General features: G+C 39.3%; 1 protein-coding gene across 2 annotated transcripts in view; it reads left to right on the forward strand.

Annotated features, from left to right (window-relative positions):
- Nucleotides 1-16,150, forward strand: part of BTBD3 (BTB domain containing 3) — a 33,980-nt gene extending 17,830 nt beyond the window's left edge. The window contains exons 2-5 of one of the 2 annotated variants that reach the window (XM_025876207.2): nucleotides 7,284-7,551; nucleotides 8,058-8,148; nucleotides 8,728-8,846; nucleotides 12,113-16,150. In XM_025876207.2, coding sequence (XP_025731992.1) covers nucleotides 7,409-7,551; nucleotides 8,058-8,148; nucleotides 8,728-8,846; nucleotides 12,113-13,145 — 1,386 coding nt within the window. In that variant the 5' untranslated portion in view covers nucleotides 7,284-7,408 and the 3' untranslated portion in view covers nucleotides 13,146-16,150. Of the gene's footprint in view, nucleotides 1-6,667; nucleotides 7,552-8,057; nucleotides 8,149-8,727; nucleotides 8,847-12,112 lie in introns of those variants that run through there. The other variant, XM_025876206.2, reaches the window with a different exon arrangement.
- The last annotated feature ends 2,148 nt before the right edge of the window (nucleotides 16,151-18,298 follow it).

Consider the following 18,298-nt stretch of genomic DNA (forward strand, 5'->3'; position numbering starts at 1 on the left):
TCTTAGTTATCACCCTTGGTGCCACAATTAAAACTCGGTCATTGTTGAGAGAAGCCAAGTTGAGTTGCTAGTCTAGACATTACTACATGCTCCACAGATGGACGGCTTGCAGCTTTGGGCTCTCCGAAAGTGGGTACAGCAGAGTATCTGCCAGGAGGTGCTCTCACAGGTTCGAAGTCAGGCGGACAGCCAGCCTAGAGTAGGGGTTTCAGGTGCAGATTTGCACATCAGGTGGGGACCTGATCACAGGGTACAACACACATCTTACAACAACACATTGAACCTCACCTGCAAAATACCAGCAAGATCCTCAGCAACCTAGGCCCTTCTTGGCCTGTGAGTGAGGCCAGAGCAAGCCTGCAGATGGGGTGAAATGTCAGTAGTTGTGAAGCCTGGAAGATTATAAAGGTAGGGAGTGCCAGGTTAATCTTTGGGTTTTTGTTGTTTTGGAAGATTACATCATAAATGTTTCCTGCTTTGGGTACAATTGTTACTAATAGTGAAAGCTTATCTTTGCAAAGTGTTTTCGACTTTTATCAAAATGCTTTCACAAACGTGTAATCTTGCCTTCACAGTGAACCTGAGAGGGTTGAATGGGTATAATTATCCCATTTGGCAGATGAAAAAAACAAGGCTCGTGGATATTAAATAACCTTAAGGTCACTTTTTGTTGGCTCTTGCTTTTTTTCACTATACCGTGCTGCCAATGCTTGACTCCATATTTATTTCTAAATTTAGAAAGCATATAGTCTTTTCCAGCAGCTCTTGCTATTTTAAGGACTGCCAACATTTTGTTGCTTATCTTTTTTATCTCCTAAATCACAAGCATAACTTTTGTTCACTGCTGAAAAGTAAGCAAAAACAAAACACTATTCCATCGTGACTTCTCAGGTTAAATTAAAATTACTCTCCTCTGTGATGGTCTGTCAGTAATTTTTGGAAGTGATACTCATTTCCACAGTCTACCCTACCTTGTTTAAACCTCAGTTAACCTCGCTCTGCAACTGTTTAGGTATCTTTTGGTAAACTATATACAAGTCCAGACAAGAAGTTCAGAATTAGAGCAAGTTAAACAAGATTTGCCATCATTGTTAGTTGTTGACATAGGATTTGTTGGTATAAATCATGAGTGCCTGGGTTTTCCAGCTTTTACCTGGCAAGCCTCTTCTGTTTTTGAGCAGCTTCTTCATGGCTGCTAGGCATCTTTGTTCCTTCCTGTTAACAGTTCCTCTCCATATCTCTCCAGAAAGTGTCCTAGAATTCTTCCTGCAGGGTGCGGAGCATATATGTTCATGGTTTTCATATCTGTAAGTTTTGCATATGTTTTTTTTTTTCTTTTAAAGTAGATCAGGGGCGCCTGGGTGGCTCAGTCGGTTAAGCGGCTGCCTTCGGCTCAGGTCATGATCCTGGAGTCCCTGGATCGAGTCCCGCATCGGGCTCCCTGCTCAGCGGGGAGTCTGCTTCTCCCTCTGACCCTCTTCCCTCTCGTGCTGTCTATCTCTCATTCTCTCTCTCTCAAATAAATAAAATCTTAAAATAAATAAATAAATAAATAAAGTAGATCAGAAGTATGAAGATAAAGCATTGTGTAAAAATGTGGGGTAATTAACTGTGGATGGAAATTAGAATGAGTGGAACAGCCAAAATTAGGCAACCAGTCTGGAAATCTGCATTCTAGTCCAGACACGGCTCCACTGCTTAACCATTCACAAGTCCCTTCTGGACACCTAGTCACCTTATCTGTGCACAGAGTTGTATTAAATAATTTCTAGAGTCCCTTTCAATTCCAAACCTCATTCAGGTCCCCACACTGAATGTACAGGATTCTGCTAAATAAAGAGGGATGTCTTGGCAGACCTTCCAGTGGTGAAGAAGATGATCGAAGTGAGCTTAAATTCTGCTGATAATTTTGTTATTATTGGAAATTTAATGAATAGAGATAAAGATGGTTGAAATTTCTGACAATTGTAAAAATCATCTGAAACCCACTGTGACTAGCTAACCTCTTAAGGTTGGTTCCTAATCTTGCTCACTATTGTATGCCAATCACCTAACACGCTGCAAGATCAGCGTGTTGAATTTTAAGTACAGGTTTCCCCTGCTATCCAAAAGTACAGTGTACCTGTGAAATCTTTTTGAAGTCAAAATGGCATAAAGCAATTACCATTACTTTATTTGGAAAAAGTTTTGAGTGTTCCCAGACCCAAAAAATAACCTCTTTTTGGCTTTTCTGATATTTTAGGACATATCTTGCTAATGGATGCACAAAATAAATCAAGATAAAGCATAGATGCTATGGCAAAGCTATGGCATCCTGATGCTGAGTGTAGTTCCTGGGGAAGGAGCTTGGTGGTGCCACTTTTCTCGGGATGTGTGCTGCCTCTAATGGCTCACTGCAAAACATGCTGAATGCTATTTTTGCTTTTTTCATAAAAGCAAAAATTCTTTGGATTTCCTTTAGCTGGTGAAAACAGTATTAATGTAGGTCTTTCATAAAAGCAAAGTGCATAACATGAACTTTCAGAAAGTGAGGGATACATATGTACTTCATAAAAGATAAATGGGCTTCTTGATCAATTTACTTTATTAGGGCAGATTAACATGTCTCATAACAGCTTTAAAATTCAGGAGGTATAAGAACAAATGATACAATGCCAGTGGAAAAGAAATTTTAGAGTGAAATATGAAAATACATTTCGGGCTGGAATCCTTTATTTATCTACCCTTCAGCCTAGTGGGGAATGTTTTTGGGTTGCAGATTCAATAGATGGGAGTTTTAACTCTTTATGTTTAATTTCAGTGGGGGAAAGAAGCCATAGTTTGTGTGTTAATGAAATAGACTATAGATATGAAAGCAGAGGGGGAAAGTGATAGAAATATCTTGTATATTCAAATCAATCTCAAATTTTCATAATATTTATTGTGCTCTGGGTCATGGATTACCCTGAAAGACAGATAATAACTGTGGCTCCTTTTCCCAGGAATATAAATGCACACTTCCAGTTGTGTAAACCATTTGTTGATGCAGCCATTGCCTTCTTCCCCTTAGTCCAAGTTCTTGATAGAAAACTACCCTGGAATGTTAAACCTTGAAAGCTATTAGAAATCATCTAGACCAGTATTACTTAAACTGTGCTTATGAAATCAGTGGAATGAATCAAGACCAACATTAAAAAGAAAAGAGTAAGATAGAAAATATCTGTACTATCATAACATGCTAAGAGTTTTTGTTTTGTGAACATTTCCATTTGTGGGTGGGTGGGTGTGTGTGTGCGTGCTAGTACTGAGTCTGAATATAAAATACATTTCTTACTGAGGATTCAAGGTAAAGAGTGAGAGACATTCATCTATTCTAGAGAACCTCTTCATATTGTAGCTGAGGAACTTGATGCCCTTAAAAGCTAAATGATTTGTCAGACTCCCCTCCCCTTCAACACACACACACACACACACACAATCAATTTTTTGTGGCTGAGCCAGGACTGAACCACATTACTTGATTGCTAGTTTTGCTGTGCCGCAATACTAATTTTTTTGAAATAGAATTGTGAAGTAGATTATTTCAAAAAATATATTAAGTGGTTCATCTGTTTCACACTTGGCATTCTTTAATCCTTTACTTTTCCCACTAAAATGATCTCTGTTGTTTTCCTATGAAGTAACCTGAACTTGGCGTGCCTGGGTGGCTCAGTTGTTAAGCGTCTGCCTTCTGCTCAGGTCATGATCCCAGGGTCCTGGGATCGAGCCCCGTGTCGGGCTCCCTGCTGTGCAGGAAGCCTGATGCCCTCTCTCCCTCTGCTTCTCCCGCCCTGCTCGTATTCTCTCTCTCTCTGTATCTCTGGGTCTCGAATGAATAAATAAAAATATCTTTTAAAAAAATAATAATTTGAGCTTGAGCTTCTTTTTCAAAAAATATTTTGAGGCCTCTTGGTTGGCTGTCCACACACCTGAATCCTAGAATTTTGACATTTAGGGCCTAATCGGAAGAATTTCAGAGTAAGACATCAAGGTTAAGTTTTATGACCAAACCAAATTAATTATTTTGAATTATTTCTTCATTCACTTGATAACTGAATGCGAAACGTGGCTCCAGATGTTGATACTGGATCACTGGGAGACCGGGTAACCTTCTTTATTTTAATCTTACGTGAGACTTTCCCAAACTTGAATGTCATACAGATTGCCTAGAGGGTCTTGTTAAGATGCACTTCTGATCCGGACTCTGGGTGAGTTTCTGGACTTCTAGCAGGTTCCTGGGTGGTGCCGCTGCTGCTGGGCCAAGGGCCACACTCTCAGTCACAAGGGCTTTATGTTACCTGTCTTTTAAAACCATGGTAGGAAAACGAAGCTCTCAGGAAGTTTTCCATGTCTTGGTTTTATTAACATTTTCATGCTTTTCAAATTGGCTACAAAAATTAAAATTCAAATGCCATTTAAATTTTTTTAATTGGATTACTTTTTGTATTTTAGAACATATCTTTAAAACAGCCAGACTCCTGAGTCCCCACATTTCCCGAGTGACAGTGCCCCTCTTTGCAGCGTTGTTCTAGGGGATTCAGAATGAGCAGTGCTTCATGTAACTGGTATATTCAAGCTTTTCCACAGAACTTAATTTTCCAAATACCTAAAACCTTTAATTTCAGAAAAAACATGTTCTAAAACATATCTTTTTTTTTCTTAAGCTATTGCGTGCACTTGTTATTAATTAGTGGTATAGGAACACTGTTTGTTCGAGGCTTTCTTGGTAAAAGGTGTTGAACTGCATGTGAAATGAATAAAAGCCACAAAGCCTTCTAAGTTCTTGCATCTACTTTTTGTGCTTTTAGTATTTTATATGTCCATTTGACAATTATTAGTATGTCTGTCTCAAAGCAGCTCATTTCCGTTTCCAGTCTAATTGATCACTGTCTGACCTGAAATGTATGAGACTAATCCTTGTCAGAAGGACCTCCCTGTCATAGGGGTTTTCCTAGGAGGTTGGTGTCAGGAAGTTGAGTAGCACACATGTGTTCCTCTTTCATACTTTTCACCACATACTCTTAAAAACTATTCTGTCTCTCTCTCTCTATCATTGTGTGATTTGAAAGGGGGTGTGTGTGTGTGGTAGCCCTGTGATTGGGAACACACAATATTTGTAACCAATAAGCAGCACTTCAGGGTCCATCTAAAACAGGGATGAATAGCCTTGTGGTAAAGACCGTTGGCTCTCTTCTATATATATAGCCTGTCTTGTACTGGCTTTGCAGTTTTAAGAGTAATGATGACAATAAAGAGGATATTCCTTGGCTGTCTCATGATTTAGGGTCCCAGGGATTCAAAGTTTGATTTCATTATGTTCTCCTCAGTAGATTGTTAGTTATAATAACCAGCATAGTGCATTTGTTGAGTCCTCGCTCTGTCGGGTGCTCATTATTCAGATGAATGCTGTGTCACAAGCAGGGCTGTGGCCATGAAGGCTGCATTAGGTCTGGGGGACGGGGGCGGGCGGGGGGAGCAAATGGGTGCTGCACTTGGAACCAATGAGAGGAATCCAGATAGATAGATAGGGGTGAGATTAAATCTCCTCATTAGTCCCTCTTTAGAAATAAATAAGCATGTGTGGAGCCTGTAGCAGGTGTTTTGTTTTTTCTTGCTCAACAAAGCTAGAAATTGTTGGGAGATCCATGAAAACCACATACGTAGTAGTGGATAGTCTGATTCAAAGCAGAGAGAACCTGTTTGCATTTTAACTAAGCAGCATCAGACCATTTATCATTATGAATAGCCTTATTACTGGTTTTGTGTTAGAAGTTGTGGATTATATTCTTTAAAATTATGACAAGTTAGGGGCGCCTGGGTGGCTCAGTTGGTTAAGTGACTGCCTTCGGCTCAGGTCATGATCCCGGAGTCCCGGGATCGAGTCCCACATCGGGCTCCCTGCTCAGCAGGGAGTCTGCTTCTCCCTCTGACCCTCTTCCCTCTCGTGCTCTCTCATTCTTTCTCTCTCAAATAAATAAAATCTTTAAAAAAAAAAATAAAATAAAATTATGACAAGTTAAATGTAGCCATAACATTTAGGTTGGATTTTGAGATCCTGAGCAGGGCCCATCTGACATATTTTCAGGGAATTATAACCTTTAAATACAGATTTGTCTAATTTGAATCTTATTTTTTATATCTAAAATTTGCTTCAGTGCAGGTAAACCTACTGGTATAATCTTAGTCTAATTGAAAAGTATTTTCTGATCTGGGACTCCTGTCAAAGATCATCATAGGAACTAGATAATGTTGGGAGGTAAAATGAATACATGACCTCATCTCTCTTCTTTTGCACTAGACTATAATGTGCATTCAAAGAGCTGGAAAAAGAAAAACAGCATTCCTTTCCATTAAGCTGTAATAAGTGTGTTGTTTAGTATGGTTTAGCTATTAATAATCCCTTTTAGCGGGAAGAAAGGAGGATTTTGTTTGAAGTATTTGAAACTAAATGCTGCCGGGATAAAGATTTTACTAGAAATACAGAGTAGATATCGGTCTCTACCCTTTGTTAATTGGTCCTGCTTGTTTAACTGGGGAAATAAAAATGTACATCTACTGAAGAGAAATTTGTGAGCACAAACTGTTCCTTTCCTGTTTGCAGATCTATTTCATAGGTTGTTTATCTTATTTTAATATGCAGTAATACTGGAGACAACAGAATGCCACTGCTGTTCCTTTAATATCAGAGCTCTGCATGTTACAATAGGTGTCACTGTTTTGCTTGGTCCAATCATGATTGGTGACTTCAGCTATTGGCTCTGAGCACTGGCTGTCTGACTCCATCTGCAGGGCTGTAATACCTACTCTCCTCCCATCCATTCACCACACAACTTCAGCCGGCTGAACAGACTCGCTCGGCTCCAGCACATCTTGCTAACCTAATTCAGAAAACAAGTGCGACAGCTCGCTGCCTGTCATCTTCGCTCAGTGTAGCATTTTCAGGTGATCTAGGAAACTGGGTTATCTTTATGAGCAAATAAGAGAAATAGGAATCATGATGGAGATGTATTTAGCAGACCCAGTACTGGATAAAACTTAAAGCCAGTTTCTATTCAACATAGTGAAAAGGTCACCTTGTCCAGCTGAGAAAAGAAGCAAAATAGCAGCTTGTTGGTTTCTGTTAACATCTTGGCTCGTGCCAGCCTCTTTTCCTTGATGTTTGCACCAATTTGGGCTATCTAGCTATAAAGAGAGACATACTGTACTCATGGTAGATGACAAGGAAAAGAACATGAAATGTCTCACCTTCTTCTTGATGCTTCCAGAGACAGTAAAAAATAGGTCCAAGAAAAGCTCGAAGAAGACAAATACCAGCAGCAGCAGCAGCGGCAGCAAGTTGCCCCCAGTTTGTTATGAAATAATCACCTTGAAGACTAAAAAGAAGAAGAAGATGGCTGCTGATATATTCCCGCGTAAAAAACCAGCCAACTCCAGCAGCACCACTGTCCAGCAGTACCACCAGCAGAATCTCAGTAACAACAACCTTATTCCGGCCCCAAACTGGCAGGGTCTCTACCCCACCATTCGAGAAAGGTAAGTGCCCAGCCAGCATATTTGCTTTAAAAGTTTTCCTGTGTTGAAGTTTCTGCTTTTGCACAACCTGTAATGTATTTTAACATAAGTCTGTGTTTCCTCTTTTCCCAGAAGCTTTATCGGTAATGGAAAACTGCCTTGTATCTTTTCCAAAATAGTACAGCTGTTTTCCTCTTAGATAAAAATGTTTTTGCAAGCTGTGACATTTAAGTGACAGGCTTGTGTCTACTGACCATGGAAGGTTTGGAGATAGAAACCTTCTATTTGTCCTTAATCTAGTGAAAAGTTTCAATAACTTTTTCATTGGTTTTTTTTTTTAACTTTAGTTACTTCCCATGTGTTTGCAATGATCACAAATAGTTGTTTAGTTGGAATCTTGATTTGTAGTTTTACCCTGAAGTTACTAAACTTGCTTAGCTTGTGAATCTTTTGTGGGTTTTGTATGTTGGGGAGGGGGTGTTAAAACTGCTGGCTGCTGTGCATTAATGAATTGCCTCTGTTTATAGAAATGCAGTGATGTTCAATAATGATTTGATGGCAGATGTACATTTTGTGGTTGGGCCACCAGGTGGGACTCAGCGGTTGCCAGGACACAAAGTAAGCAACAGCTGCATTACTGGTTTAGTGCTGAGATTTACAAAGAGGGACCCTCTCCATAAGCCTGAAAGTTGGTTGGGGTGGGCAGCTTGCCGATGGCAGGCAGTGCGCGTTTCACCCATCACAGAGAAGGCACAACCTCTCCAAAGAGTCTTGGCCACACTTATTTTTTTTTTCCTTTGTTTCTTTCTATCCTGCTTTACGTCCCACACAAAAACATGCCCTCCTAACTCTCCAGTCATGGGAAGTTGTTGCGACAGGTTAGAAAAGTCATGTTTACCCTTCCCCTAGAAATTGGTTAGATAAGCTTTTATTTTATTTATTTATTTTGTAATGAGGGAACTTAGACATTAATCTCTTAAAGCCTTGAGGTAGTTAGCAGCATAAAGACTGACATGCGTGAATATCTATCTTCTCTTTTCACGGCAAGATAAACACTGTCCCTTGGCTTTGAAGAAAGCGCAGGTGTAGGTGCTCCACGTCCACTAAACCCTGATTGCTTAGAGTTGTTTTTCTGGACTGATTTACCGAAAATGCTTTCAGTTTAGTGTATGAAATAAGATTTCCCTTTCTCCACAGTATGTTTTAGCTGTTGGGAGCTCTGTGTTCCATGCAATGTTTTACGGAGAACTTGCTGAGGACAAAGATGAAATCCGTATACCAGATGTCGAACCTGCTGCTTTTCTCGCTATGCTGAAGTAAGCATCGTTTGTTTGTTTAGAAAGAGTTTATGCTGTGTTTGTGCTTTGCTGGTTTCTCAGTTAAATACAAGAAAGGGAGACTGATGAAGAAAGAGGGTGCTGCTTACCTTGTAAATGGTTTTTGGAGAAAACTACTGTGCATCTTTCCGGGGGGAAAGTATGTGGAATGGTGCAGGCGTTTATCATACACCTTGGCATGGTATTTGGGAGCAAGTGGCATGGATAGTGATTTGATTTTTAACGACTCACAATCAAAGAAAAACAACTTTCTCATGCAGGATTATTTAATAGTGCATGTTCTCTCTGACAGCGTTGTGTATGAAGGAGTCTCTAAAGACACAAATTATATTTTTGTTTCACAATTCCAGAAATAATATACCTTGTTTAAGTACCACTAGTTAAGAGATTTCTCGGTTTTCTAGACGTTACTGTTTCCTGTCAGCAAATGTAAAACTTGCTGTATTAAAACAATCTGATATTTGCCCATACGTACATGTGCATACTCTTACATAAAATCAGATACCATTTCTCAAAGATAAAGAAGCATTTGCTTTTTGATAGTAGAGGAGACATTTTTGAGATGAATAGTTTTCTATAGTTTTCTATGTATTTTTATAGGAAAACTTTAATTGGTAGTATAAAAATGCAAAGCTGTAAGACATATACTTATTTAAAAAATAGTTTTCTATCTCATAGGTCTTTTTCAGAATCCAGTACATGTTGACCAGCTAAATAGAATCCGCTTCTCTGATGTGCACTGCTGTCGGACAGTGTGATAGTCTACCCTGTGATTAACATGCAGTGATTATTTCAAATAATGTTTTACGATTTTTGTTCAATCCTTCTTCTAGCACACCGGGTATATCCAGAGTCCAAGGTTATCTACTGCTGTAGGGATTTTGGTTCCCTAGAATAAATATGTTTGTTAAAAAAATTATTGTGTCAACAGGTTGGACGATAATCCCACAAATGGTTAAAAGATTGCGAGATATTTATTGACTGCTCCTACTGAAAATTAAGTACTGCAGTTAATTGTAGAACTTAAAAGTATTTATTTATGTTGTAGTTTTGAAATCTAATTGCATCTGACTGAAACTTTCACAGTGGGAAATAGGGAAATTAAAGATAAGTGAGCATGTGAAGTACCAAAAGGTAAACTAATTCACCACTTCGAAATAACCAACATTTAGTGACCTTTCTAATCTTTTAGAGATACATGTACAGAAACCAGTTTTACCTGGGAAGGTTTTTGTTTTGTTTTGTTTTCCAGTCAAGTGAGCTTTGTATGTTTGACATTGTCTCTCGCAGAGGAGAACGCGAACACTGGTTCAGCATTTTGACTGCACTGCAGTCCAGCAGAGTGTTGTGTTGTTTCAGCCAGAGAGATACATAATTAAGGAACACGAGTAGAATTACAGAATTACATTTCACCCAAGTCATTCCATTTGCATCTTTTCTTAAAAATGTATTACCTAGAATCTATCTCAATACAGCTTTTTAAAATTATACATGCAGTCCACCAAAAGTGGTAAGAATCAGAAATGTAGTAGGGTGCTGTTTGCCGTTGGGCCATAGTTGATCAGGACTGCACTGTCGCCACCAGTAGTGGAGGCCAGTTTTTCCAGACAACTGCGTTGTATGGCTGAGTAGCCAGTATTCCTAGAAAGGGAATTGTCGAGAAAAAGGGAAGAGCGCTCACTTGACAGTTCCAGGGTAAGAGCCACAAGGTGCTGACCTTGTTCCAGATTCTTTGCCATCGTCCTGGTTCTCATGTCAGAGCATCACTGAGCTGCTGGTATCATGTGAGTCAGTCTTGGCCAGTGGTATATGGCTTAGCCTATCAGAAGAGAAAGAGCTTCCTGGGAGCAAAAATGAGGGTTCATTTGTGATTGTAGACATTTTTCTTATCATCATCACTGGGGTTTTTCACTCTCTTTGCAGAAGCCATTACTAATCTTTTCTTATATGTGTTTCATTGAGTTAAAATAGAGTAACTAAAGGAAAACTTCACAGCAAGTAGCTAAACACCTTAGCTTTAACTGGAAAAAATTAAAAGTTAAGTGTTATCAGAATGTATTTTTCACCTATATGTAGTTCTCACTGACTTTTTCTTGGACTCATCCATGGCAATCTAAAAGAAGCAGATGATTTTTGCTTTTACATACCATATTGGGAGACTGCCACCATCCCCCCAAATTACCAAGAAGTGTTTTATCTCCTGACATAGGGATACTTTATAGAATCATAAAAATAGTGCATATTTGGGCTTTCTTGCTTTTTTTTATTTAAATATATCCAGAAATAATACATTCTTTAATTCTGAAGGTAGAAGAAATGTGGGGAGGAGAGAAGAAAGAATTTAGAGTTTAAAAAGAAAAAAAAGCCAGATACAAAGCCTATGTTGGATTCTATGTAAAGGCAACTGGAAGATAATTTTGAAATCCATAGATGATAATCTGTTGAACTTAGAACTACTTGAAAAATATCTTTCTTAATCTCAGGTTTTATTTTGTGTTTAGCGAAAATTCAAGTCATACTTAGTTAAAAGAATTAAGGTGTAATCATTGCCAACATAGTATTAAAGGCATTTGTTTCTATCTGAATGTACAGAAAATTTTAAAATAAAACTATGTATATATATAGAGAGAGAGAGAGCACTTCTGAAATATAAGGAGATTATTCTTTTTTTTAAGAGTTTATTTTATTTATTTGAATGAGAGAGAGAGAACACAAGGGGGTGTGGAGAGGGACAGGCTCCCCGCAGAGCAGGGAGCCAGACAGGACACGGGGCCCTCTGGACTCGATCCCAGAACCCCTGGATCATGACCTGAGCCGAAGGCAGATGCTTAACTGACTGAGCCACGCAGGCGCTCAGAGATGATTATTTGATTAAATAAAATATGGTGTATTTAACAAATTTTTCCCCTTTTTTTTTGTTAATACTAACTCTGATACACAGTTTTTTTTTCAAACAGTTCTAGTATCTTCTGTTTTTTTGAGAAGACATTGAATGCAGGTTATAAAATAGAGGCTAGAATGGTAACACAAAGTTAATGTCTTTAATTATACAGACTTACTGCTGAGTTGAAATATTAATAGTTTATGAACATATTTCAGATGTTTCTTTACTCCCTAATCATTTTTGTAATAACTGTCACATAAGATGATTTTCTTGGAACTAACTTGAAAGTAGTTGCATCTTTTCTTGCTGGACACGCTCGTTTTGTGAAAATTCCATTTATATGCTGTGTGCTGTCTTTCAGATATATCTATTGTGATGAAATTGACTTGGCTGCTGACACAGTGCTGGCCACTCTTTATGCTGCCAAAAAGTACATCGTCCCTCACCTCGCCCGCGCCTGCGTTAATTTCCTGGAGACCAGCCTGAGCGCCAAGAATGCCTGTGTGCTTCTTTCCCAGAGCTGCCTGTTTGAGGAGCCAGACCTGACCCAGCGTTGCTGGGAGGTGATCGATGCCCAGGCTGAGTTAGCTCTCAAGTCTGAGGGATTCTGCGATATCGACTTCCAGACTCTAGAAAGTATCCTCCGCAGGGAAACTCTGAATGCCAAAGAAATTGTGGTTTTTGAGGCAGCTCTCAACTGGGCTGAAGTGGAATGCCAGCGGCAGGATCTAGCTTTGAGCATTGAAAATAAACGCAAGGTCCTCGGAAAGGCACTTTACTTGATCCGCATCCCCACGATGGCCCTAGACGATTTTGCAAACGGTGCTGCCCAGTCTGGAGTTTTAACTCTCAATGAGACCAATGACATTTTCCTCTGGTACACTGCAGCCAAGAAACCCGAGTTGCAGTTTGTGAGTAAAGCCCGCAAAGGCCTCGTCCCCCAGCGCTGTCACCGCTTCCAGTCATGTGCCTACCGGAGCAACCAGTGGCGCTACCGGGGCCGCTGTGACAGCATCCAGTTTGCAGTTGATAAGAGAGTGTTCATCGCTGGCTTTGGGCTGTATGGCTCCAGCTGTGGCTCTGCGGAGTACAGCGCCAAGATTGAACTTAAGCGGCAGGGCGTTGTTCTAGGGCAGAACTTGAGCAAGTACTTCTCAGATGGCTCCAGCAATACCTTCCCCGTGTGGTTTGAGTACCCAGTGCAGATTGAGCCAGACACCTTCTACACAGCCAGCGTGGTACTGGATGGCAATGAACTCAGCTACTTTGGACAGGAAGGCATGACGGAAGTTCAGTGTGGCAAGGTGACTGTCCAGTTCCAGTGCTCCTCGGATAGCACCAATGGCACTGGGGTGCAGGGTGGGCAGATCCCGGAACTCATATTCTATGCTTGAAAACCCCTCCCGAAGCAGTGTGAGCTCTGAGGTGCACATCTGGTTCCCACTCGCTTGATGCTTAGCTCATCTGCAGATACGTGATCAGCGCAGGTAATTCGTAATGAACGAAGCTATAGGCAGTTTCTGATTTCTTTCAGCCTTTTAATTATGTACAGGCAAAAATGCAGCATTCAGCTTTTAACTATATGCTTAAAAGAGCCAAGTTCTTATTAAGGCTTTGTGGTTTTTAGAGTTGCGTCTATACACCTGGGAAGAATTTGTGCTCTTTTCCAACTGCGCCACTGACCTCCCAGTTTTGTCCCTTTTAAAATTTTCAGGATCACCCTGAATTTCCTTTAGGGCTTTATTTTGACATAGAAATAAATACTCTAAAATAATGATAAGAGTTATTTTTAAAGAGAACCCCCACCCCAAATTACAGGTAAACCTCAGTGTACAATTTTGAAAGAAGTTTTGCTTCATAAGTAATAATTTAGAAAGTAGGCAGTAGTTATGTTTAGCTCTTATTTCATTTTAAATATTTTACTCTGGGCATTATTTTTTCTTAAATCCTAAATTCATAAGATTGTTAAATGTTAAACACTGCAAAGTATCCTTGTAAAATAGGAAAACAGGAAATGGGATGTTTGCTTAGGCCATGACCTACTACAAGCAGGTTTTTATTCTTTTAGTTTAGAAGACAAACTATTGCAATACAGATGCTTCTTTTAGAACTAACTAAATTACACATTTTTATTGTCAATAGGGAAAAATCACAGGCCTATTAATTTAAACTAAAACAGCTTATAAAGGAGACCTTAAAAAGTCCCATTCTACAAATAGTTTATTTCATGGCATAATAGAATACACCGTTTGAAAAAGCCAGTCTTCTCCCCACTTTGCTTCTGATCCCCACTGTTTGCTTGTTTTTGTAAGTTATACTGTATAGAATTCTTACTCCCTTTTTCCCATGAAAAGAGGACCAAACAGTTCTTCAGATGTATGGAGTAACAATTAGCTTTGTAGCACTACATGTTAATGTAATAAGATACTTTTATTCATTGATTTTTCTTTTTTTTAATCAAAAATACACTTCATCTGATCTACTTTGACCACATACTATCTTCTTCGTTAATTACAATTATGTCCTGTTCCTAGACTGCTAGAATTTGGCCTTAGGCCATCCTTGAAGTGCCAATAAACGCCTGCAGGGTTTTAAAAAAAAAAGGTCTGGAGCGATATACTTGATTGTACCTAATATTCACTGCATCAGCATCACATCCAGCCCTCTTATTTGTACATGGTTAATGCAAACAAAGGAGGGAAAAGCTCATCCCAAAATTCTCCTTCAGTGATGGCTTGTGATGGTTTTGTGCCTGTGACCCTGGTAGTGTCCAATGTGTTCACTTCCAGCTGAAGCATCCATGTGTTTCTGGGCAGCTTTTCTGCTCAGCGTGATCCTGAGATGGCTTCCCCCACCACCCAGAGTGTGGTCCCTGGCCGCCTCCTCCTCCTGCTCTGCGAGTCCCAAGCTGGCTTGTCTGGAGCCAGGGGTTAGTCCTGGGGTGGGCGGGTGTGTGCACATCGTGGGCGTCCGTGCACGTCCATGTGCATGCAAGTGTGTTTGCCGACTCAGGAATTGTCTCCTCCCTGCCTGGCCAGTAAGAGGTGGGACAGAAATGGTCCCCCTGCTGGCCTTAGCAAGGCCCCAGGAAGTGACTACCCTTATCTTATTCACTGTGCTTCTGGGCCACCTTTTCCCCCCCGTAGATGTGGGTTTGTTGCTTTTGGCTGGCTTCCCTGGTGGAGGAGAACACTGGATTATGGGAAATGTTTTAATCATGTTTGCCATTACCTATGCCTGTTAGCATAGATGATCAAAAGCTGTTACTGGTGATTGTTGATGAGTACTCCCAGGACAACTTTCCAAAATTATCTAACAATTATTTCTTATTAGGAAGATGACAGTAGTTTTGGCAAAGTATCTATGAAATAAAGGTATGTTTTCAATTTAAAAAACACTGCTATAAAGGATTTTGCTTTTAAATTATGATGAAACATTTCAGTAACTCATAGCTACCATGCAAATTGGTAGGCTGTATACCTGATTCGAAGGCACTCATTTTTAAGCCAGAGGAGAAGAAACTTGATTTAGCACTAATGTCATCATCTCAGATTGTTGAGGTGGGTGTGATAACCTTAGAGTGAAGATTGTTCATTCAGTAACGCTCACTGTCAGTGCTCCTGTTAGCAAGATGCCCTCCACATGAGTAGGGAACTGCTGGGGGAAAGCCGAGAGAGATCCTGTACACTGGGGGTATGAGAGCTTGGTTTTATGTTAATCACCATTAGCTAAAAAAGAGAAGACATGTCCACCACCCGGTTGGCTGGTGTCGAGAGCTGTGGGTTAAATTTGAAAATTGTATTTAGAATAAGAAATTTTGTATTTTAAATCCTGTTCTCCCTTTTTGCATTTTCAACAACATGGAGTGAAAGCTAACATGCTTCCTTTATTTTCTTTGGTAATCTCGAATTTTGTAGCTTTTAAAACTAGAAACCATTGTTCTGACAAGGCAGGCAACTCTAGTGTATAAACACAACTTTATTAAACAGAATACTCTGTAGATGCTTTTCCCAATATACCTGGCAGTCTTTGTTGTTGTTCATACTGGGGATAAAGGGGAACTAGGCTAGCCGTTCTAATGTAACATTCTTTAAGCATATCTTAATATAGTATTTAAGTAAATGGTCTAATTTCTACATAATTATTGCACTGAACTGTCTTTTTGTTTTTTAAGGTGTTTAAATAAGCTCGGCTGATTCAAGACACTAGCACTTGTGCATCAGAGTGCTTGAATTTAGTAGCTTACAGCATTATTTATGAAGGAAAAATATATAAATATGAAGTACCTCATGTTGAATGTTATTGTACTGTATTTTTAATGTAACAGTGCAGATCTTGTTAGACACATGAATGTGTATAATCATGTTAAATGCAAATAAAAATAAAATTGGTTCATAGATTTGTTTTCCTTAGCATTTTTGTAGGTCCCTTGAAACAATAAAAAATCCATTCTGGCCCTTTTGGTGCCACTGCATTTTACAGAGATGGTTTTGCAGGAGCATTTGTTTGCTAAGTATTCAGATAATCTTTGATCCCTAAAGATGTAAAAATTTGAGGCAAAAGCATAGGAGAACAATGAATATGTTAATCAATCGCATTGTTCAAAGCCTGACTGTGAAGTTAATGAGAGGAAGTGAATGGGTGCATTTATATTCCCTATATGGAACTCATGCTTTGCTGGCATTCTGATGCTATAGTCACTCACATATCTGTGGATATGGCTGTACTAAGGGGGTGTGGATACTGAATCACATCTAGCTTTAGATGTAACCAGTGCTGCTTGTTCCTGCTTCTTATACTAGCTTAAGTCTCTGAATGAAAAAAATAAATGTCATATGAGAATTTTGAATATAATTTTTATGTGCTTAGCTACTTTTCCATTATATTTGTCCATATCAAGTAATACATATACACACACGCACACACATTCATACATAATTATATATACAAGGGCATATATTTGTTTAATCACTTCATCTATTCAGCCTCTGTAGCATACCTGCTCAGAGGATTTTTGGAATTATTCCAGAGAATAAACTGGAAATACTCATTCTAATCAGCTTAATTACAGATACAACCTAAATTGCAAAGGTCTTTAATCCAGGAAAGTCAGCTGTTTTCTCAGTTGCTATTTAAACTTAATCCACATGTGGTTGTTTTCAATATCCCAAAACAATTGGAAATGATCCTCCTTTGTTGGCACCCAGGATCAACCTGTTACGGAAATTATACCCTTCTCCCTGTGGACTCGATGCCTTGCCTACAAAAGCCATGAACTTAAACTTGGGAAAAAATAGAAAGGAGGAAAGTACTCTTGAGGAACTAAATCGTATGAAACATAGAGGCCGAAACAAGCAAGTGGCCCTGGAAACCTGTGGTTACCCTAAGTATTCATTAGAGTAGGACTCTGGGCACCTTTGAGATGTGTCGATGGAAGTTGACTACACTTTCGATTTCGAATTAATACATTTCAACATCTTTTTCTGAGCCATTTACATTTATTGACCAACTACTCCCTTTGCTCAACACTTCATGTCATTCTCCACCTTTTAAAATATATCATCTAGCAAAACAAAAAACTGGGGAAATTTTCAAAAATAGAATTCCCTCAGTTATTTCATAATATAACCACCTTAAGCACTGGTGAAAAGACCTCAATCAAGATACTGCCCTGTGGGTGAGATGGAAGTATTGGTGAGGAAGAGTTGGAAGACATGGTTGACCTGGTCCCACACCAGGCAGCATAAGCCACTAGCAGCATAGATCAGTTGCTGAAGAACCTTTGGTTGCATCTCTAAGTTGGGCATCTCCCCTCTCTGCTCCCTCTCTTAAGCCTTTTTAGAGGGAGCATGGCAGGGGAGATGTAATTCCCATCAACGCCAACTCTAATCTTACAACCCTTGTTTTCTGTTTGCCCGTTCATGTTGATGACCATCGGACAGCAGTTTTACTAGCAGATGCAATTTTATATTCTGCCATCTATAAAGTCCTTAACCTCAAGATAAATAGTTAAACAAAACACCTGCTTTTTACTTTGTCTAACCTTTTGTGTACTGGATGTGATTCAAGTGATCTATTCAACTATCAGCACTTTTGGTGTTAGTTTGCCCCAACTGATTTCTCTTTAAGCTGGTTTTGGTAGTAACCAGTCTTAACTGCTACGAAGGCAGGAGAGGCTTTGTGTCAGACCTCAAGAATGGTATCCTTTTTCCCTTTGTGGAACAACAGTGCCAGAAATTATTTCAAAATTCAGGCACTTTTTTTGTTGTTTATGACATTGGTGAGCAGTTTATATTTAACAGACTATGTCTTAGATCAGCTTGTTTTAGAGGAGTGAAATTGTACCTGAAAAAAGTTGAAAAACAAGTCCTGCTAGTAGCTTTCTTAATTTTAGCATAAAGTGGTGCAAGAAAGCTTTCCAAGCAGCAGATAGCATAAAGACTGTTGTGAGAAACCAGAGAACCTGAGATATTTTGATATGGAGCAGTCTTTACCGTGGCTGTACAATTTGCATTTTCCTTCCTAAACTATATTCAAAAAATAGTCA

The sequence above is a fragment of the Callorhinus ursinus genome, unplaced genomic scaffold, assembly GCF_003265705.2.
Source record: "Callorhinus ursinus isolate GAN/ISIS: 27379988/994484 unplaced genomic scaffold, GSC_fseal_2.0 scaffold29, whole genome shotgun sequence".
In the NCBI taxonomy this organism is placed as follows: Eukaryota; Metazoa; Chordata; class Mammalia; order Carnivora; family Otariidae; genus Callorhinus; species Callorhinus ursinus.